This window comes from Delphinapterus leucas, chromosome 3, assembly GCF_059928025.1.
Source record: "Delphinapterus leucas isolate spDelLeu-1000000601 "Yukka" chromosome 3, BTC_Dleu_Yukka2, whole genome shotgun sequence".
NCBI lineage: Eukaryota > Metazoa > Chordata > Mammalia > Artiodactyla > Monodontidae > Delphinapterus > Delphinapterus leucas.
In genome coordinates this window covers 35,358,516-35,380,809 of record NC_143131.1, presented here as the reverse complement: position 1 = coordinate 35,380,809, position 22,294 = coordinate 35,358,516, and the positions used below count along the sequence as shown (strand labels likewise).

The following is a 22,294-nucleotide window of genomic DNA, read 5'->3' as shown; positions in this document are numbered from 1 at the left end:
ATGCAACCTAAGTGTCCACCAACAGATGAATGGATAAAGAAGATGTGGTATATATATATATATATATATATATATATATATATATATATAATGGAATATTACTCAACCATAGAAAAATGAAGTATTGCCATATGCAGCAACATGGATGGACTTAGAGAATATCATACTAAGTGAAGTAAGTCAGACAAAGACAAACATTACATGATATCACTTATATGTGGAATCTAAAAAATAGTACAAATGAATCTATATACGAAACAAAAACAGACTCACAGACATAGGAAACAAACTTATGGTTACCAAAGGGGAAAAGGAAAGAGGGATGAATTAGGAGTATGGTATTAACAGATACAAACTACTGTACATATACTAGATAAGCTACAAGGATTTACTGTATAACACAGAAAACTATATTCAATATCTTATAATAACCTATAATGGAAAATAATCTGAATATATATGTATATATATATATATATATATGAATCACTTTGCTGTACACCTGAAACTAACACAATATTGTAAATTAACTATACTTCAATAAATAAATAAAATATTATTAAATGCAAAAGGAGAAAAAGAATAAAGAAAAGAAACGCTACTTTACTTACCATTTTGCCTATAGTTGACCTTGGATGAGAGAACTCTTTCTTATTTCTCTCTTGGCTCTTCCAAATGAGAAAATATATGTGAGAGTATCCATTCAGGTGCCTGGCACATTGCCAGAAATAAATAAATACTCTTTTCCATTAAGCGTTATCTCCTCAGCTCACCGAACATTGCTATGGAACATAATAAAACCCAGAGTAAGTTACAAAAATAGCAACCTTTGGAACACTAACTAGAAATTATGAGTAGTAAACCATACGCAGATGACTTGAAATAATTGATGTTACTCCACCTAATGTCTATTTAGTAACTGGATCAGAGACTGCTTCTGGTCCCTTTATGTTCGTTCTCCCCTTGTTATATAGCAGTGGAACTCTGATGTTGAACTGGACACACTATGACTTGAAATAAAGACTACATGTTATAATCTCCCTTGCATTTAGGTGAGGCCATATTGCTAACTTCTGGCCAAAGTGATATTAGCAAAGGTGGTGCGTGCAACTTCCTGGAAGAGACCTATTCCAGCCCCTCCCCCTAAACACAACAAAACCCCAAGCCTCTCTTTCCCTGCTCTCTCAAGCCATTTTTGGACCAGCTGGAAAGCCTGCCCAGGTCTCTTTTCCCCCAGAAAGCTTCATTACGTATTCCGATACTCTCTTGATATGTGTATGCATCATCAGTTTTGATGTCCAAACCAAATTTTTGGGTGGAGGTCCATTTATGAGGGTATGTAAATACATAATGGAGCTTTCTGAGGATCTACTTTTTTGGGGGATATCTACATGTTTAGCAAGATCCCAGGAAGTTTCATAACCACTAAAACTTGGGAAGCACTACTCTGAAGTGTACAAATTATACAGAAGAGCAAAACAATAGTAAGCTAACATGGCACAGTCAAAAAGAAGAAAAAAGGAGCAAGAAAATCTTCTGGTCTCTCAATCTAGGTGTCAAATGTTTGCTGAGAAGTTAATATGAGCTGTCTTATAGGCCTCAGGAGATAACAGTGAACATAATAGAGAAAACTCCTGCCCTCACGGGGCTTACGCTTCATATGAGTGTGAAGACATTACAACGCAATTGAGAATTTTCAATGGAAGTATTGAGTGGGAAGGATGCTTGCCTCTGTCACTTGGTCAGAGACCTGCCTTTATTGTCCTCTCAACATAATAAAAATAACAAGAGTTATAGTCAACGTTTTTTGAGTATTTATCAATATAATATGCCAGGCAGTGTACTTGGCACTTCATATGTATTACCAAGCATTCTAATATAGGCATATACACCTGTATGTTTTTCCCTTTTGACGCATTTTGGTGTAATAAAAAAAAAGGCACTGCATCCAAATTCAGAATATTTGGACTTATTTCCTGATTTGACCATGTGCTTAACTTTCCTCACTTAACTTTCCTCACTCTCAATTTCATTAAATAGAAATATTGTCTATATACTGTCTTTCCAAAGTCATGGAGAAGACCAACTGACTTCTCACATGCTAAGCACTCAGGACAGCACTTAGCACATAGAAAAGACTTGACAAATACCAGTCATGATTACTGTGCCTAGTCAATCTTTTATTATTAAATAATAAAGGTAAGTAAAAAGACATTGCATTGTAAATTTGGCTTCATGGCATGGATTTCACGGAGTACTAAGTTTTTCTCCCCGTTAGTTTAAACTTTTCTTGAGTAGAAACCACAAAATATAACTTACACTCAAACAATCTTTATCTTATTTATTGTACCATTGATTATGAAGCTAAGATTGAGGACTTTATTGCCTCATGTTCCATTTTTTAAAAGCTGAGTTTATCACTCTTTTAGAGGCAGAAATCCAAATGTAGTTTTTTGCTACATAAGTATCTGTTAGTAAAAAATATGAAAGAGTATTTAATTTGCATAGCATCTTCCAGTTCTAGGCTAAAATATTTTAAACAAACCTCTTAGAATATCAGTCATTATTAGTTATTATTACCAGTGTATTTAGAACTACACCAGTATTTTTAAGCACCTTCAAAGAACCACATTGCATCGATGTTGTAACATCATTTACTTAAGCATGCTGGGTTTTTCTAGTCCTTTATAAACAAGGTGAGATTATACATCTTATTCAAAGATATATACATCTTTGCATACATTAACAAGAATATATGTAGGATGAGTTCCTAAAGTAAATTTACATGGTCAAAAGTTACAGATAGTTTATTTTTACTTTTTAAATAAGCAATCACATTGCCTTCCCAAAAGATAATTTATACTCTCACCAGCAGTGGAAATGCTTTTCTAGCCAATACCTCTATTAACATTAATTTTTAAAACTGTCATTGGTTGAATGACAGTTGAATTATTTGTAAATTTTAACTATGTACGTTTGCCTCCATCCCCTAGAAACAAAAATAACTGACCTCTAAATACATTTACTTTTTAGCCTCTATATTTAATATGTATTAAGTTGTTTAAAGAAAATTTTTCCAATTAACTAAAGAAATAATTTTAATTATACAAAGTTTAATACGTCAGCCCTAGATTAGAGTTGGACGGATGTGGTTTTAAAGATCTATATTGTCATTGATGTGTTAGCATTCAAAAGATCCAGAAGATGGCAGTATAATGATATTTTCCCTAAATTTTAGAGAAAAATTTAAGCAGGAAAATCTGAAAATATAGATTCTTCCCATTTTTATTTTCTCTTTTCTTAAAATGATGCAAGATCACTAGATGTAAGGCACTAAGGAATGTGTAGAGGAGACCTCACACTTACAGGAAAGAGAAGTCATAATGGGTGGAATGCACAGCAGACAGGGAATTTGAGGAGTCCCACTTCAAATTTCAGCCCTTTGGGCCAGGACACTCTAAATCTACACTTTCCTGTAGGTGAAATCATCTAGCAACACCCTCCCCTCAAGACTATTACGAAGACTAAATGAGATAAAATATATAAACCCGTGCAGCACTGAGAATGTAATGAGCATTTTGGTTTTAATTTTTAAAATCCTCCTCTGTTAGAGATATCTATTGAAATATGCATGGTTGAAATAATATGGCATCTTGGGGCTTCCCTGGTGGCGCAGTGGTTGAGAGTCCGCCTGCCGATGCAGGGGACTTGGGTTTGTGCCCCGGTCCGGGAAGATCCCACATGCCGCGGAGCGGCTGGGCCCGTGAGCCATGGCCGATGAGCCTGCGCGTGCGGAGCCTGTGCTCCGCAACGGGAGAGGCCACAATAGAGAGAGGACCGCATACCGCAAGAAATAAATAAATAAAATAAAATAAAATAAATAATATGGCATCTTAAATTTGCTTTTAAATGCTTTTTTAAAAAAGAAAAATGTTGAGATTAGAAAAGATTGACAAGTTATTGAAAATTTTTGGAGTTGCTATGATAAGATTAAGGGGATTCGTGATACTACTCTGTTTATATGTTTTAAAATTGCCATGTGTATACACCATGTGTGTATACCTCAGTCTGGCTGAGATTCAGAGACTGGGTTGCAGGGCGGCAGCAGCAGACGCAGAGAGGGCAGGTAGAACGCTACTGCAGTGGTGCAGTGGTCCACGTAGGAGGTGATGGTGGCTTAGACTGGACTAGTGGAAGTGGAGATCTTAGAGAAGTGGATGGACTCAGAATGCTGTGGAGATAAAATTGACAAGACTTCTTGGTGATTTGGGATGGAGGGAGGTGGAGGGAAGACACTGCCAGAAGTCCTGGGTTTGGGCATTATTATAATTAAGGGAGTGGGCTATGGAGGAGGGTTGCAAGTTTGGGAAAGGTTGTCTTTTGCCCATGATAAGTTTGAGATTTCTATCAGGCATGCTATGGAAATGTTAAGTAAACAACTGGATGGAGTTCACAACACAGGTCAGGACTAGAAATGTAGATTGTGGGGAGCGGGTGGCGGGGGGGACTTTGCAGGCAAAGTCATGTAGATAACACTCACAGTCAGGGGACTGAGTGAGTCACCAAAGGAATGAAGAAATAGAGAGGGAACCTCAGGATAGATGTGCAGAGACTGAGTGAAGGAGAAGCCAGCAGAGGATTGATCTCCCCGTCTGTATAATAGGACTGTCTTAGGGCTATTGGAAGGAGTATATAGGCTTTTTGTATGTAACACCCCTTGTGGCACATAGTAGGGCTTCAATAGCCATTATTCCTCTTTGCCCCATTCGTTTTTCACAGAGGGCCTCTCCTCCTATTTCCCTGGGGAAAGCAGAAAACAAAGGCCATCAGGTGACAATACCATCAACTTCCAGTTTCCCCCACAATTCAAACCTACCTGCAAGTCTATCATTCACTCCCTCTTCCTTCCAGTGTCCCAAGAAGACAAATTCCCTTTTCTTTTCAAAGTTCATTTTTCCCAGCTGCCAATTCTATCCCTCCTACCTCTTCTGGGACATTGTCCTACCAATTATGACATTCTGTCTTATACTTTCTATTCTTTCCCCTTTACAGATTCTTCCTCTCAGTAACTCTGTAAGCATGAGTTCATTCCATCTTAAAAAAAAAAAAGTCTTCCTTATTTCTTTTAGTGATCTTTCTCTAAAAAGTGCTGCTCAATTTTCATTGTGCGTATGAGATACAAATGAACTTATTTACAAAACAGAAATAGACCCACAGGCATAGAAAACAAACTTATGGTTACCAAAGGGGAAAGGGGGAGAGGGATAAATTAGGAGGTTGGGATTAACATATACATATACTACTATATATAAAACAGATAAATAACAAGGACCTAGTGCATAGCACAGGGAACTATACTCAATATTTTGTAATAACTTATAATGGAAAAGAATCTGAAAAGAATATATATATATATATCACTTTGCTGTACTTCAGAAACTAACACAACATTGTAAGTCAACTATATTTCAATTTAAAAAAATCAACTGACCATAAATGTAAAAACAAATTTATTGTGCATATGAAACATCAAGGGATATTGTTAGCATGCAGATTTCGATTCATTAGGTAGAAGGGCTGCAGAGTTCAGGTTCTGCTGAATGCTGATGCTGATACCGCTGGTCCACAGGCCACACTTCGAGTCGTGGTTCTCAACCTTGACTGTGTGTCGTTATCACCTAGAGAGCTTTAAAGAATGCCGATATCTGGGTGCCACTCCCAGAGATCTCTGTACCTTTGACACAGGCTGTAGGCTCAGCATCAGGATTTTTAAAAATCTCCCCTGATTCTAACATGCAGACAATGTTGAGAACTCCTGCTATCCAGAGGGTAGAATTATGAGGGACTTTCTACACCATGTATTTCTATATTGTTTGAACTTTTTGTCAAATATTATGTTACCTTGGACTTAAAAAAAAAAAAAAAAAAGAATTAGAAGAAGAATGAGGATGGGACTTCCCTGGCGGTCCAGTGGTTAAGACTCCACATTTCCAGTGCTTCCACTGTAGAGGACATGGGTTGGGTCCCTGGTCAGGGAACTAAGATCCCACATGCCATGCAGCACAGTCAAAAAAAATAAAGAAGAAGAAGAAGAATGAGGAGGAGAAGGAAAAGGAAGGGAGAAGAGAAGAAAAAAAGGGGGGAGGGTGAGGAAGGAAAAATTTTCTTGATCCAGTAGGTACAGCACTTTCCTTTAAAATCAAATTTCTTGGAAGTGTCCACTTCTTCACTTTCCATTCACATCTCAACCCTCCCCAGTCTGGCTTCTGTGCCCTTTTCTCCCTAAAGCTGTACTGACAAAAACCACACAACGCAACGGGTCACGTCTCAGTTCTTACCTTACTAATCTTTGGCCAATGTTGCAAGAGGTCCCAGGAACCTAAAGCAATATCCCAGCGCACACCATATCATTAATGATTTTTTTCTTCTTTCTTGTGGGCTACAAATGAGAATAGTAAATTATGAATGATTCCTCATTGTCATTAAGCAAGGAACAGGGCTGACACCTGGCAACAGATGAAATATGCATGCATGCAAAGCTCTTGTTAAAAAAGTCTCTCCACATCCAAAATTAATGTCCATCCTAAAGGAACTAAGAGTCAAAACATTTCTCCCTTTTTGGAGCAGACTCTCAAGAATTATAGCAAAGCTTCCCTGGGTCTGCTTTCTCACAAAGGGAGAGGGGGAGAAGTAGGTGTGTCCAAGACTGCTCAGACACTGAAAGAAGAAGAAACGGTTTTCACAAATAACTTGTGCCAGTTCAGGTCCTCCAGGAAGCAGACGCTAAGACAGAATTCAAGTTCGTGAAAAGTCTGTGACACAGAAAGGTAGGAGGGCGCAGAAGTGGGGAGAGCTCATACTGCAGGCAGGTCAGACAAGGCAAGAAAGAAGGGACGGGGGACTGGTGAGGGAGAGCATCGGACTACAGTGCAGCTCAGAGAAAGTCTCAGCCAGGCCAACAAGGAGCCCCAGAGCCAAGACTGCCTGGCAGGGTCCTCCCACGTTGGGAAGGACTGGCCCGGCTCCGGGACCCTCACCATGCTGAGTTCCTGACTCGGAACAGCCTGCCCAGAGTGCCGTCTCTGGACCACCGCAGTGGGTCCCTACAGAGGGCTCTTGGCCGGCAACTCTGCTCACAGCAGCATCCCCAGCAGCACACTCCCAGGCTGCCCAGGACTGCACTCAGCTGGTTATTATTGGAATAATTTTAATATGGTTTCAGCAGAATAAAGAGGCAACAGAATAATCCTTTGACAGTTCTATCTCTTCGTTTCTGAAACTTTCATCTCATTCCTTATCTTAAAAACACCAAAAGTAGGTCTAGTCTAAAAGTAAGGAAATTGGCCCTAATTTGCTAAGACAGTCTCTGCTGACTTCCTGAAACACCCCACCCAGAGCTTCCCCATCCAGTCCTCCTCTGTATATACATCACTGATCCTCTGCCTGTCCCTTAAATTCTGCCCTTCCTCAAGCTGCGCTTGTCACTCTGTCCACACTACCTGGGCTACTGCTGTGATGGAATGATATTTGAAGTATTAACTGATGCAGTTTTTTATTAATATTTCCTCCTCTCTTGCATGATCCCTTCACCCATCCAATTATGGGAAGTGTGAGAGATACTAAAGACATGCGGTATTCGAATCTCTCTTTGGGTTTTATTGCTCACCTGGGGCCTAGGGGTAGGGTTGGGGGTTTACCCAGAACTGGGGATAAGGGGCAGGGGCCCTCTGGACGATATGCACGTCTCAGTATCTTCATCTATTCTCCTTTCTCTCTGCTTCTGCGTCCCAGAGAAATTGATCTGGTCTGCGAGGCATAGAGATGCAGGGCTGTCAAATCAGGACCCGAACCAAAAAGTATAGTGCATTAATCACTAGTAAAGTTGTCTTCCATTAGTGACAGAATGATACTACATATACAGGTGACACAGGACAATAGGAAGAAAGAATTGGGGCTTGAGCAAAAAATCAAGTCTTAGCCATGGAACAAAGAGAAAGAAGCACATTTTGAAAAATAAAAGGATGTCTTTTAGATTTAATCAGATACAAAACTTGCAGGCAAAATGAGAAGTGCTCGATACAGAAGCCTATAGGTAAAACAGCTCTAATCTTTTTTTTTTTTTTTTAAATTTATTTTTGGCTGCATTGGGTCTTCATTGCTGTGCACAGGCTTTCTCTAGCTGCGGCGAGCAGGGGCTACTCTTCGTTGCGGTGCACGGGCTTCTTATTGCGGTGGCTTCTTTTGTGGAACATGGGCTCTAGGGCGTGCGGGCTTCAGTAGCTGTGGAGCACAGGCTTAGTTGCTCTGCGGCATGTGGGATCTTCCCCAACCAGGGCTCAAACCTGTGTCCCCTGCACTGGATTTTTTTTTTTTAACATCTTTATTGGAGTATAATTGCTTTACAATGTTGTGTTATTTTCTGCTGTAAAACAAAGTGAATCGGCTATACCTATAGCAGACAAATTCTTAACCACTGCATCACCAGGGAAGCCCAAAACAGCCCTAATCTTAAACAGCTAAAAGTTTCTACCTCATTATCATATTACACCAGCTTTTCAGTGCCAGATTTTCCAGCAGAAGAGGAATAATGAGTTTAATAAGAATGATAATGAGGAGAAATTATCTCAGCCTCGATTTCTGGCCCAGATGAAAATATCTTTCTCTGAGTACGGGAAGAACAGGTTTGCAGCCCAGTCTGGATCTGGGTTTTTCAGAATGTGGCCCCAGGATCTTCTGCCTCAGTGAGTTCCTGTTAAGAGGCTATTGCAGAGACCTACTCCAGACCTACTGAGTCAGAATCTCTGCAGGGAGCCCCAACAATATACAACTCTAACAACCACCCCGAGTGATTTTTACACACACTCTAATTATGAAACCTCTGCTTTAAAATATAAGAAAATTTGCGAAAAGGGTGTGAAGAATGTTAACACCTTGGATTAAAGAGACAGTCTATTTTATAGTCCCATTATAGAGTAACAGAAAACTTTATGGCTCTTGTGCAGTTTAGGGTCAGGAGCAGGCAATACCCAGACCAGATTACAATGGCAACCTTATATTATTTAAAAGCGCAGATACTCTAAAATCCTCTCTTCATTGCAGCGCCATTCAAAATCTTCTCTTCAGACAGTTGAAGCTGGAAAATGGGAGAGGGCTTGAGTCGGTGGCTCTTTCCTCTCTGTGGGACATGGAAAGAGTAGCTGCGATAGATGACAGGGCCTCGGTCCCTGCCATCTCCTGAAAAGACTTGCAAGTGCGCTGCACCTCAAAGCGGGCAGTGATGGAAATGCTAGAACTGGGTGGCAGCTCTGCGCAAAACCTCGGGGACGCGCTGCCAGAGGAGATTCGGGAGCCCCTGCTGCAAGATGCACAGTGGACTTTTGAATCAGTTGTGCAAGAGAATGTCAACATTCGTGGGCAAGCATGGCAGGAAGCTTCAGACAATTGCTTATGGATTCTGATATCAAAGTCCTTGAAAACCAGTTTGATGAAATCACAGTCCATGTAGCCACAAAACAGTAAGCAGTATCCCAGAAAGATCCTTCAATGTGTCATCAAAATCATAAAAGCAAAACAAGAAATTCTGAAGCAGTACTAACCTGTTGTACATCCATTGGACCTAAAATATGACCCTGATCCAGCCCCTCGTATGGAAAACTTGAAACGCAGAGAAGAAACAATAGCTAAGGAGATCAGTGAAGCTACGAAGTCCTTGCCTGCATTAATTGAACAAGGAGATGGATTTTTCCCAAGTTTTAAAGATGCAGCCTATTATCCAGCTCCAGAAAGTCCACCAAGAAGTCTTCTTCGGGTTGTTATAGGAAACCAGATGTTAAACCTGAGAGCTTTATAGCACAAGTAAAAACCACACCAGTGGAGACTTCTGCTAGGAAAACCACTGACTTGGTACTGAGAAGGAAGGGAACTAAAGACTGCCCCCAGAGAAAATGGTATCCGTTGAGGCCAAAGAGAATCAGTCTTGATACATAAGCTCTTTCTGTTTATCTTGGGAGTTGAAATTAGGCACTATCAACATTTACATTACAGCTTAATGCCTAGACAGGACTTCAATTAAAACAACAGATAACTAGTGATTCCTTTATACAAATATAGTAGCTCTATGCTGGGGTATGATGTAATATTGTGTTTCTTCCCTCACCTTTTCATCTATAGTCAATGAAAAGCATATATTTTTTAATATTTACACAAAGTCTGTCAATGGTCATTAAGAGTGCAAACTTTTACTGTCCTTAAATACCATCAACACTTGGCTGCCTTACAGGCTGTTGTTTTTTAAAATAAATTTATTTATTTATTTTTACATCTTTATTGGAGTATAATTGCTTTACAATGGTGTGTTAGTTTCTGCTTCATAACAAAGTGAATCAGTTATACATATACATATGTTCCCATATCTCTTCCCTCCTGCGTCTCCCTCCCTCCCACCCACCCTCCCTATCCCACCCCTCTAGGTGGTCACAAAGCACCGAGCTGACCTCCCTGTGCTATGTGGCTGCTTCCCACTAGCTATCTATTTTACATTTGGTAGTGTATATATGTCCATGCCACTCTCTCACTTCGTCACAGCTTACCCTTCCCCCTCCCCATATCCTCAAGTCCATTCTCTAGTAGGTCTGTGTCTTTATTTATTTATTTTTGGCTGGGTTGGGCCTTTGTTGCTGCACGCGGGCTTTCTCTAGTTGCAGCGAGCAGGGGCTACTCTTCGTTGTGGGGCGCGGGCTTCTCACTGCGGTGGCTTCTCTTGCTGCGGAGCATGGGCTCTAGGCGCGCAGGCTTCAGTAGTTGTGGCTCACCGGCTCTAGAGCAGAGGCTCAGTAGTTGTGGCGCACAGGCTTAGTTGCTCCGTGGCATGTGGGATATTCAGAGACCAGGGCATGAACCCCTGTTCCCTGCATTGGCAGGAGGATTCTTAACCACTGCACCACCAGGGAAGCCCCAGACTTTCTTAAGACATCTGGAAAATCAATATTTCATCCCGTTTATACTGCCTGCCCCTAACACTATGTTTGACTTTGCCACATCAACCCTGGTACAGACACAAAAATGTAATAGAGTACTGCCTGTAAATTCATAAACAGAAAAAATACATGAAAATGTTATTAGTGAGTTAGAGGACTATATTACTAGCTACTCTAAGTTATGAAATTACAGATTACTTTTTTTTTTTTTTTGGCCACACTGCACAGCATGTGGTACCTTAGTTCCCCAGATGGAACCCGCACCCCCTGCATTGGAAGTGCGAAGTCTTAACCACTGGACCACCAGGGTTAAGAGTTACTTTTATGTTCCTTTCTTCTTTGTCTATTCCTGCATTTTCAAAATCATGTATAATGAGCTTATAGTTTTACAATAGGGAGGAAACACACAGATTTACAGGATCTCACAGCTATAGTAGGATTCTCATTCTGTTTCCATGTCTTCTCAGTTCTGAGTCCAATGACTCACACATAATAGATGCTCGATAAATAAATATGAGAGAAGGAAGAAAGTAAACAAGAGGAAAAATGGAAGAATGGAATGGAAAGAAGAATCTGTTGGTTACCCTCTGTTTGCCCCTCTGGATCCATTCTCCATCCTACTCTGAACCCTAAAAGGCTGACCTACATGAACAGCCTAGATGGCCTCCTTGTTCTCTGTTTTCTGGTTGGGTTTGGTCAAGGGGGTGTACTGGCAGATCAGAGGTAAGGAACAGATATTTAACAGTAAGTCTCCTACATAACAAACCTTCAAGTTGAGAACTTTCAAAGATGCGAACGTAGGACTTCCCTGGTGGCACAGTGGTTAAGAATCCGCTTGCCAATGCAGGGGACATGGGTTTGATCCCTGGTATGGGAAGATCCCACGTGCCAAGGAGCAACTAAGCCCGTGCACCACAACTACTGAGCCCGCGAACCACAACTGCTGAAGCCCACGCACTTGTGCTGCAACTACTGAAGCCTGTGCTCCTAGAGCCCATGCTCTGCCACAAGAGAAGCCACCGCAATTAGAAGCCCGCACACCGCACACCGCCTTGAAGAGTAGCCCCCATTTGCCGCAGCTAGAGAAAGCCAGAGAGCAGCAACAAAGACCCAACACAGCCAAAAAATAAATAAATAATTAAAAAAACAAAACAAAAATCAAAGATGCGAACATGCATCTGGTTCCAGCAAGACTGTGCCATCAACAACTGGCGTGAGTGAAATGGCAGCTTGCCCTCCGTCTCCTAATGCTGACGATCCTTCAGCTCTACCATCTCCCACCTCCTCTCCCTCCTCCAGTCAGTAACTCTTCTTGCCTGTTCACTCGATGCCAGTCCCTTATGCCAGCTGTTGTACTGTACCACTGAACTTTTCATGGTACAGTACTATAAGATTAAAAATGTTTTATTTTTTGTGTTTGTTTTTTACATATTATTTGTGTGAAAAGTATTATAAACCAATTACGGTACAGTACTATATAGCAGATTGTGTTTGTTGGGTACCTAGGCTAACTTTGTTGGACTTACGAACATGCTCTCGGAACAGAACTCATTCATATGTAGGGGACTTACTGTATTCCCTGGGATACCTCCCTGTGGGTCACTGCAACCACCCAGACCCAAGGCCCTTCCCACACAGCTCTTCTGATCAGGGAAAGCACTCCCCGCCACCTTCCCTTGAGACCTTGGAGTAGTAATGTGCCTTGCTTTTACTAGATCCAGGGTACTGCACTCTCCTTTGTACTGTTTTTACATATTGCCTAGCCCTTTATAAATAGTCTGTTTATTAAACTCTCCTCAAATTGTCTAATTTGAATGTACCATATATATATTATTAACCCCAGGCTGATACAGAATCTAGTGGTGACAGTAACCCAACAAGTTCTGTCCTCCAGGAACTAATCTTGAAGAAGGATATAGAGAAAAGTTTTTAAAAACAGCACTACTATTGCTCATTTCAAAAGTTTAAACAACAAAAAGGTTATTTTTGTGAAAAACTTCACTTTTACACCAAAGATTTTGTAGTTTTGAACTTATGCTTTTATTATTATGCTTTTTTGCCTGCCAGAAGATAAAAATTCATATGCATAGTCCTCTATTTCTTTCTTCACCCTTACAGTAAACTTGAGAGAGATTGAACACCTTCTAAATACTCAATATTGATTATTTAATACATGCACAAACGAAGGATACCTATTGTCATATGAAAATGTTTAATTAAACATTTTTAAGAGATTAATTATTCCTTTTCAAAGATCATTTCTCATCTTTTTGTTAATAGGATTTTTTTGTGTCTTTGAAGACAATTTTTGATTTTTTTTTACCCAGAAAAGATGTGGGGATATTTTAGTACTCAAAACTAATGTTAATTTTATAAAAGTTACAGATTCAAAAAGCAGGGCTCTTTATTCAACTTACAAATCCTATTATTTTATTTCTAAATCTAGTGAATTTTAACATCTTCCTTTAAAGTAGCCCTTTAGATGTTGCAAGAATAAAATTAAGATAATATCCATGAAGTCTTTGGAGACCCTTGTAACAGAGATTTTAGATAAATGTTTCATTCTACTGAGAAGCTAAAGCAATCTGCTAAAACCCCACAAAATTTATTTTTTAATTGCAGAAATTTGGAAGCTATTTGGTTTCTGTTATAATTATAATACTTAGATTAAACACACAAAAGTCAAATTAAAGTTAAACTTATTTGCTAAGAATAAATAAGTAAATAAAGTGGTCTTTTATTAATATTTGGTGTCACTCACAAACTTAATTAAACCTCACTTAAATATTTTAAATTTAATATTCCTTCTACTTACTGCTTCTAGCTAGCAGAACTTAACCAAATGTTTAGAACAATAATGTATCTAATAAATTACAGTTGAGAATTATGTGAATCTTCAGTTCTCTTAAACATTTCAATGCTTTTTACAAACTTTGTAAACCTATCTTAATCTTTTCAACTTAAAAAAATCAGAACTCTAAAATTAAAAATTCGATTACACATTTTAAGTTAGAGTCAAGAGGCTAATATATCAGATCCTCTAATTAGCCAAATTATCTTAACCACTACAAACATTTAAAATATGAAACATACACAGATCATTCCCAAAGTTAAGGCAAAATAATTAATTTCCTTGGTTGTTAGCTCATTATTTCTATATGTAAGGGTCAATTGAGTTTTATCATCCGAGCAATTTGGGGCTATTATCACAAGCAAGTTGATTTAAACATTCCAAACAAACAAGGTTACCTGCTTAGCGGCTGATATCAAACCAAAAATTTTTGACCAAAACACCTCTAGAGCAGCCAACATCTAGGGCAGTTTTTCTTGCAACACTGACGCAACTTGCGCCCTATTTTATGGTCACTTTGCAACTAAAGGCATCATCCCCACTCTTTTCCAAGTGAAATTGTCTTACAGCCCCCATTCCCTGGATTCAGGTTATATATTACCTAATACTCAAGGTTGTATTCAATTCTTTTATTTACTGCTTGATTCTATTCTTTACTCTTTTCGTATTTTTCCTTTTTTTTAGGGACACAATTCTTATATTTTTATGATATCCAATTAGGCTGTGCATATCTTGCTATCTGTGTCATGCTAATGATAGTACTCTTTTACCATCACTGCCACTCTTCTTCAGGTTACTATATATATGATAGGAAAGGCCTGGGCAAAGGATACATTTCATAGGTCTCCAGAGTAAGGACTTTAATGCTTCCCTACCCTCTTGGGCCCTGCTCTTGGGTCATATGCCTTAGCCTGAGAAGGACCAGTCAGAAATGACTTGGGTTGAGTGGGTCTGGGCTGGGAAGGCCTAGATTGGGAGGATTGGGGCTGGCATGGCTTGGGCTGAGTGGGTTTGGATGGAGAAGGTTTAGCTTGGGAGGTCTAGGGCTGAGAAGGCTTAGATTGGGAGGACTGAGACTTGGAGGGCTGGTGCTGAGTGGATTTGTCTGAATGAGTTTGGGTTGAGAGAACACAGGTTGAGAGGGTTGTGCTGGGACTGCTTGGCCGGGCACGACTTGGGCTGATTGGATTTGAACTGAGAGCTGAGCAAAAATTTGCTGTTGGACATAGGTTTGAATCCCATTTGGAAAGATGGATTTGAAGGCCCACCTTGTGTCTTCAGCTTAGCTCCTTGCTGAGAGGCAGTCCTTATGGGTTTTTGTATGGCTCCTGCTGCTTGAAATGCTTGATGGTGAGGATTTTCAATATGGGATTTTGTTCTCATGAATTTTCTAATTGCCTCATTTGGCCGTGTTCCCCAGGCACAGACTTGCCTAGGCTGTGACTTCCCAACCGCTCTTGCTGGCTGTGAACCCGGGGAACGGAGGTGACCTCCCTGGGAGTCCACTTCCCCAGATCTTTCAAGGGCTCCCATTTTCTGTGGTCTCTCAGACCAGGCCTGTACATGCTGAGAAATGGGTCTTGGTGGTCTCCCAAAAGTTTTATCCATGTGACGTCCCTGAGCAGTTCTTGAAAATTTCATAAATCTTTCACCTGAATAAAATCTCTGAGGTTGGAATTATTGAATCCCAAAACTTTACCCGGATTATGGACCCTTGTATTCTGAAAGGGTGAAGGATGGAAACTCTGAGACCTCTGCTCTAACCAAAACTGGGAGACCATAACCCAGGGGGCTGTCAAAGAAACACGGTTAAAATTACCTCCATTTCTGGTTGGTAAAGGACAGCAGTTTTTCAGAAGAGGCATGAATACTGGGGTGAGATGGAAATTCTGAAGATTTGGGCTGATCTCACATCTAGCCTCAGCCTCTCTTACTGACATCTAAGCGGGGCTTTCAGATGAGTTTTTTGGCTGACTGTGTCTTTGTGGTCCCTCATCTTCAGCTGTTCCAGCCAAGTTTTCAGTAGGGGAAACTTGAATCCCCTGCATGTTCTCAAATTCGTGGTCTATCTGTATCCCCAACTCCCTGGCCAGGGGTGCAATGTCCTCCACAGACATACATCTGAGTGAAGAGGACATCACTTCTTTCAGGGCAGCTTGAACACCCTCCATGTTCCTCCCTGTCTCTCCAGCTTCCTCCTCCTCCCAAAACAGCAGCTGTGATGGCTTCAACTTCAGGATCCTCTGGGAAATCTGAGCCTCCTCATTCCCCCTGGCCTGTGGACTGAGGACAAAGTAGCATCTTTCAGTGGCAGCTTCTCCTAAAAACATTAGCAAGCCCCATTCCTTCTCACCTAGGCAGTCAATGAAAAAAATCACAGCTGAGAAAACTTCCATCAAGAAACCAAACTGTGTCCAAAAACTTTCTAGATCCCCACGAAGGTTGGCCACAGCAACAGCTTTCTGGAAAAAAACTGGGGTTTTCCTTTAGACCATCACTATCAGGAAAACTGCATGTTACCTCAACCAGGCCATCAGAGATCTGCTGGGGAAGCACCAGAACAGGCAAATCCTGATGGAGAAAGATTTTGTGTGATTTCAGGTGGGCAGGGCTGAGCAGTGTGTTGAGGATTCTGGACTTGGAGAAGCTACAGTATCCTAGACGCACAAAAGAGATGACAGGCATCTTCATGAGAGTCAGAAATTTTCTGTATCCCCTGTAGGCCTTCCTGAAGACTGCGTTGACTGCTCCTTCACAATGTCCTTAATGGCCCCCAGCATTAAAATGCTTTTGTTCTTTTCTGCATCTGGCAGTAGCAGGGAAGGGCAAACTGGCACTGATACGTGTTTGACATGACTTCACGTTGCAAAGAGCTATCTGAATACAGCATAGAGGCACAAAGGACATGAAGGGGATTGTTCTTTTTTTTTTTTTTTCCGTTACGCGGGCCTCTCACTGTTGTGGCCTCTCCCGTTGCAGAGCACAGGCTCCGGACACACAGGCTCAGTGGCCATGGCTCACGGGCCCAGCCGCTCCGCGGCATGTGGGATCTTCCCGGACCGGGGCACGAACCCATGTCCCCTAAATCGGCAGGCGGACTCTCAACCACCGCACCACCAGGGAAGCCCGGTGAAGGGGATTAATGGTTTCTGTTTCTCTAATTTCCAAATTCTCTACTCCAGTCAAAAATTCCCTTTTGCTGGGATAAAAAGGTGAGGGAGGAGTTAAGGCCAGCATGAAGGATTCCCAGAGGAGGCACTGAGAAGGTGGGTTGCAGAAAGCATTTAATTTCTGCTCTTGCCCATCCCCTGCTTTTCCTCTGGACAACCATCCTCTGCTTCCTCAGCACAGAAATCAGTACTCACACAGCCCAAGCCGGATGCCCAACGTTGACAAGGTAATAACAGGCTACTGTGGAGCAGTACAGGGATATACCTAATAAGCATAGAGATTGATGAAAAATTAAGAAGCAATAATGTCTAGAACCCAATACCATTTATGTAAATTAAAAATTCATGAAAATAGCCCATGTGAGGCAAAACAAAATGATCAGAGATTTTAGCTGCCACCCACTGAAAGGACACTGAGTTTTGAATTTGAGCCCAGTCAGGTTAATTGAGAACTAAACCAATGAAAAAAAAACCAAGATACTTTGGAGAATTTCACAATCCAGAGTCTCTATAACTGATCATACACAATGCATAGGACAAAATCCAAAGTTACGAGACATAGGAAGAAACAGGAAATGTAACGCACACTTGATCAATGGAGACCCACTCTAGGATGACCCAGATGTTGGATTTAGCATATAAGAATTTTAAAGCAGCTCTCTTAACTATTTTCAAGAATGTACAATAAAATAAACCCATAATGAATGAGTAAATAGCAATTCTCAGGGGAAAAAAAAGCATTTAAAATTGAAATTCTAGAATTAAAAGTGACATACCTGAATTTTTTCAAAAATCAGTAGATGGACTGAAAAGAAGATTGGAAATGACAGAAGAAAAATTCAGTGTACTTAAAGATATAGCAATAGAAATGACCCAATCTAAAGAATAAAGAGAAAATTAAAAAAAAAAAAATGAATGGAGCCTCAGGGACCTCAGGAAAGATATCAGAAACTCTAACATACATGTACTTAGAGTCTCAAAAAGAGAGGAGGGAGCAAGTGGGACAGAAAAATATTTGGATAAATAACAGCTGAGAAAAAAAATTCCAAATTTATAGATTCACAAACCCTACAGAAGATGAAAACAAAGAAAAGCACACCTAAGCATGTCAGAGTTAACTGCAGAAAAAAATTTTAAGAAAAAAATTTTGAAATCAACCAGAAGAAAAGTAACACAACACTTAAGGGGGAGCAATGATAAAATGACAAGACTTAGCATCAGAAACAATGCAAGCCAAATGACAGGAATGACATCCGTAAAACACTGAAGGCAAAAAATCTCTAATCTGAAATTCATTACAGCAAAAATATTCTGGATTGAAGGCAAAATAAAGACGTTTCAATAAACAAAAAATAAATAAAATTATTCAGGATAACAGGAAATAACATCAAATTAAAACCTGGATCTTCAGGAAGAAGAAAGGGCAGAGGAAATGGTAAATATATGGGTTCCTACCATCGACTGACCCCAACTAGTATAAGCTAGAAGGGAAGGGAGTTGATTGATATAGTCTATATACAAGTTGACTTTATACATTGCAGAGCACACAGGCAACGCCTTAAGTCTTCCTGAGACTTTGACTTGAGACACAATGATGGGCGTAGGGGGCATAAAATTTAACATGACAAAAAGCGTGAAGATCCTTCTCCTTTGACTCAGATGCATTTGGATTTTTTTTTTTCCGGTTCCCAGCTGCATAGACAAATATTACAGAGGAAAGAGACAGAGGATAGCCACATGCCTCCAGTCAACTAGATTGGATTGGTAACCATCTATATTGCAGGCCACAACTACATTATCACTGAGATTTTTCTTGACCTATTTTCTTAAAGGTGTTAAATTGATCGCAAAAATAGCCCCAATTAATGGCTTTCTGGCATCCATACTTTTTGCAATACTACTTCACAAGAGGTGGAGTCTATTTTTCCCCAACCCTTGAATTCGAATTAGCTTTGTGACTTGCTTTTGCCAACAGGGTGCGGCAGAATTGTATGTATGCGTTATGGGTTGAATTGTATCCCCCCCAAAAAGATATGTTGCTCCCAGTACTTCAGAATGTGGCCTTACTTGTGAATAAGGTCTTTACAGAGGTCATCAAGCTAAAATGAGATCATTAGGGTGGGCCCTAATGCAATTTGATCAGTGTCCTTATAAAAAGAGGAAATTTGAAAACAGAGACGTGCACCAAGAAGATGGTCTACAAGCCAAAGAACACCTCAGGCTACCAGAAGCTGCGAGAGAGGGCTGGAACAGCTGCTTCCCTAGTGTCTTCAGAGAGAGTATGACCCTACCAACACCTCGGCTTCAGTCTTCTGGCCTCCATATCTGTGAAACAATATATTTCCCATTGTTCTAAGCCACCATTTTGTAGTACTTTATTGTGGCAGCCCTAGGAAACCTATCATACAGATGGCGTGATAGTTCTGAGCCTAAGCCTAAAAATGCCTTCACCACTCTCTCTCTCTCTCTCTCTCTGACTACTCTCCCTCACCATAAGAATATGCCTCGTGGAGTCTGAGAACAAGTCCAGACTAGCTTGCTAGATGAGAGATGAGCCTATGCCAGCTGACCACAGATATAGGAGTAAACCCAGCGAAGACCAGAAGAACTGCTCAGCCAACTATAGACACATGAACAATTATACACTCTTATGGTTTTAAGTGACCCTAATTTTGAGATGCTATGTTGAGATATTATTATTGTGATAAATAAATGATACAGAAAAATCATGCAAAACAAAAAAAATATCATGCAAGAAACACATAATATTAGAATGTTACCTATGGGGGCTTCCCTGGTGGCGCAGTGGTTGAGAGTCCGCCTGCCGATGCAGGGGACACGGTTCGTGCCTCGGTCCGGGAGGATCCCATGTGCCGCGGAGCGGCTGGGCCCATGAGCCATGGCCGCTGAGCCTGCGTGTCCGGAGCCTGTGCTCCACAATGGGAGAGGCCACAGCAGAGAGAGGCCTGCGTACCGCAAAAAAGAAAAAATAAAAAAGAATTACCTATGGAGGAAGGTGAATGGGAAATAGAGAAAAAAATGAAATAGATGAACAAAAGGGGCTTTTTGCAGAATAATGAGGGTAGTATGCAATGACTAATTACTTAATTCAACCCTATGCAACAACTGTAATATATTTAAAAAATTAAGAATGAGGTCTAAAAGCAACTATATATTGGGAAGGTATAGGGGTGGGACAAGAGCTGTGTTATGGGTTGAATTATGTACGCCTCAAATTCATATGTTGAAATCCTAAGCCCCAGTACCTCAGAATGTAATGGTATTTGGAAATGGGGTCACATGGTAGATGTAATTAGTTAAGATGAGGTCATTATGGTGAGCCCTAACCTAATATGACTGGTATTCTTATAAAAAGGGGAAATTTGAACATAGAGACATGAACCCAGGAAGACAACCATGTGAAGATGAACGCAGATTGTGGGGGTAGGGTGAGGGGGGCGAGGGTGGAGGGGATGCTTCTACAAGCCAAAGAAGCCCAAAGATTTCCAGAAAAGTACCAGAAGCTAGGAACAGATTCTTCTTTACAGCTTTCCAAAGGAACCAACCCTAGAGACACCTTGATTTCAGACTTCCAGCCTCCAAACTGTAGGACAATACGTTTCAATTGTTATTGTTTAAGCTACCAAGTTTGTGGTGCTATTTTGTTACAGCAGCCCTAGTAACTATGTCAAGGTGTGCTAAGGAGGAAATTACTCTTTTCTGACCCATAACTGGATTATGAATTCCCAGGGTTTGGACTGAATGTGAGTTGGTAGTTACCTTCCCCTTCTGTACTCAGAACTTGGTGATGTTTATTTTCCCAGACAATATCTCTCCAAATTAAGCATTTCTCATATTTTGAATTTTCATTGAGAAATATTCAAGACTTCCTCATCAAAATGGCAATATTTGGACTGGATCAAGACAAGCTTTATTTTGGGATTTTATCCATTTATCACAAATTCCTCTCCTGTGCCCACTTCAATAGTCAGGTTCATAACCCCCATATTCCATTGGTCACAAAGGAGCTAAAATTATTAAAAAGGCTTAATCTGAGGAACAGAAGGTAACAGCTAAAATTAGTGGTTATATGTATGATGGAGGTGACTGCAGAAACCTTTAAGTTGATAGTCAATATTTACTTTAGGTTATACTGTCCGCTGTTCCTAGGTCCTGGGTTTTCCTCCCCGTCAACACTCACCTCTGAGGAAATTCCAAGTTAGAGAGGTCCAAGAAATTTTTGTGTAGCTGCTTTTCTGCTGCCATCTGGTGCCTTTCCTCAGCCCCTCTCCCCATTATGTCATGGCAACCTGAAAATAAGTTGTTGCCTAAGTAACTATATACACATCATTCCCATACCTTCCATACTTTTCTCCTCTTCCTCCTCCAATGACATGCCAGTTTCTGAATCTTCATAATTCTGTTCTTCATCAGAGAACTCCATGGTTTCAGAATACAAAGAGTCCTCTTTGCTGTCATAGATAATGCACTCCGGGTCATCATAAGCATCCTCTTCCACGGGGGTGTCTGCATCTTCCGAGTACCCAACAGATTCTAGATAGTCCTCTTTTCCTAAGTGTAAAGAATCATCTGGCTCCTCATATCTCTGTTCATCCTGTAAATACTCAATAGTTGCTGGAAACTCACATTCAACATTCTCAACCAATTGCAGAGATGTGAATTTTGGTGTGCTGTATTCCTTCTCATTTTCCCTTGAGGACCAAGCAGTTTCCCGATAACCAGCCTTCTTGTCCGTGAAAGACTCAGAGGTTTCCAAATCCAAGTGTTCTTTCTCTTTGAAGGACATGGTGATCTCAGGATTCTCAGGCTCTTTCTCTCCAGGAATAAAAAATACCTTCCCTGCTTACCCCCACAGGTTGCGGTGGCTCTATATAATCATGTTTTAAAAGTTCTGGAAAGAATAGGAAAGGTTGGGGGATTTTTATTTTCTTTTTTGAAATTAACAGATGTTATATAATAAATTGACTTTCCATGACCTCAAAGCATCATCTCCTTTATTTCACTGTATAACAGGAATACCTACCACCTCCTACATAAACGGCAACGACTCAACTGTCAGAACTTCCTCCCACTGAAAAATATCAGATCACACTCCTGCCTTGCTCAAAAGTTCGAGTCTTTCACAGCAAACTCAAAGGGTAAATAAGTGAAATAGAAAACTTGAATCCTGTGTTTACTTGTGGATTTACTGTGACCCCAAACCAGCTCAGACTACATAAGGCCATTGCTAATGAAATCTGATCCTAATAATTTCTAATCAAGAAGCAAATAGCTCT

General features: G+C 40.5%; 1 protein-coding gene and 1 pseudogene across 1 annotated transcript; one reads left to right on the top strand and one right to left on the bottom strand.

The window, feature by feature from the left end:
• Positions 1-8,109: 8,109 nt before the first annotated feature.
• Positions 8,110-22,208, bottom strand: CARD6 (caspase recruitment domain family member 6). The gene is given in 10 exon segments (XM_089908556.1): positions 8,110-14,935; positions 14,979-15,521; positions 15,524-16,298; positions 16,300-16,544; positions 16,547-16,645; positions 16,648-16,747; positions 16,945-17,164; positions 19,065-19,096; positions 19,560-19,963; positions 21,357-22,208. Coding segments are annotated over 10 exon segments (3,114 nt in total). The 5' UTR covers positions 21,805-22,208; the 3' UTR covers positions 8,110-14,687.
• On the top strand, positions 9,075-10,516 carry LOC111162754 (kinetochore-associated protein NSL1 homolog pseudogene; annotated as a pseudogene).
• Positions 22,209-22,294: the final 86 nt, after the last annotated feature.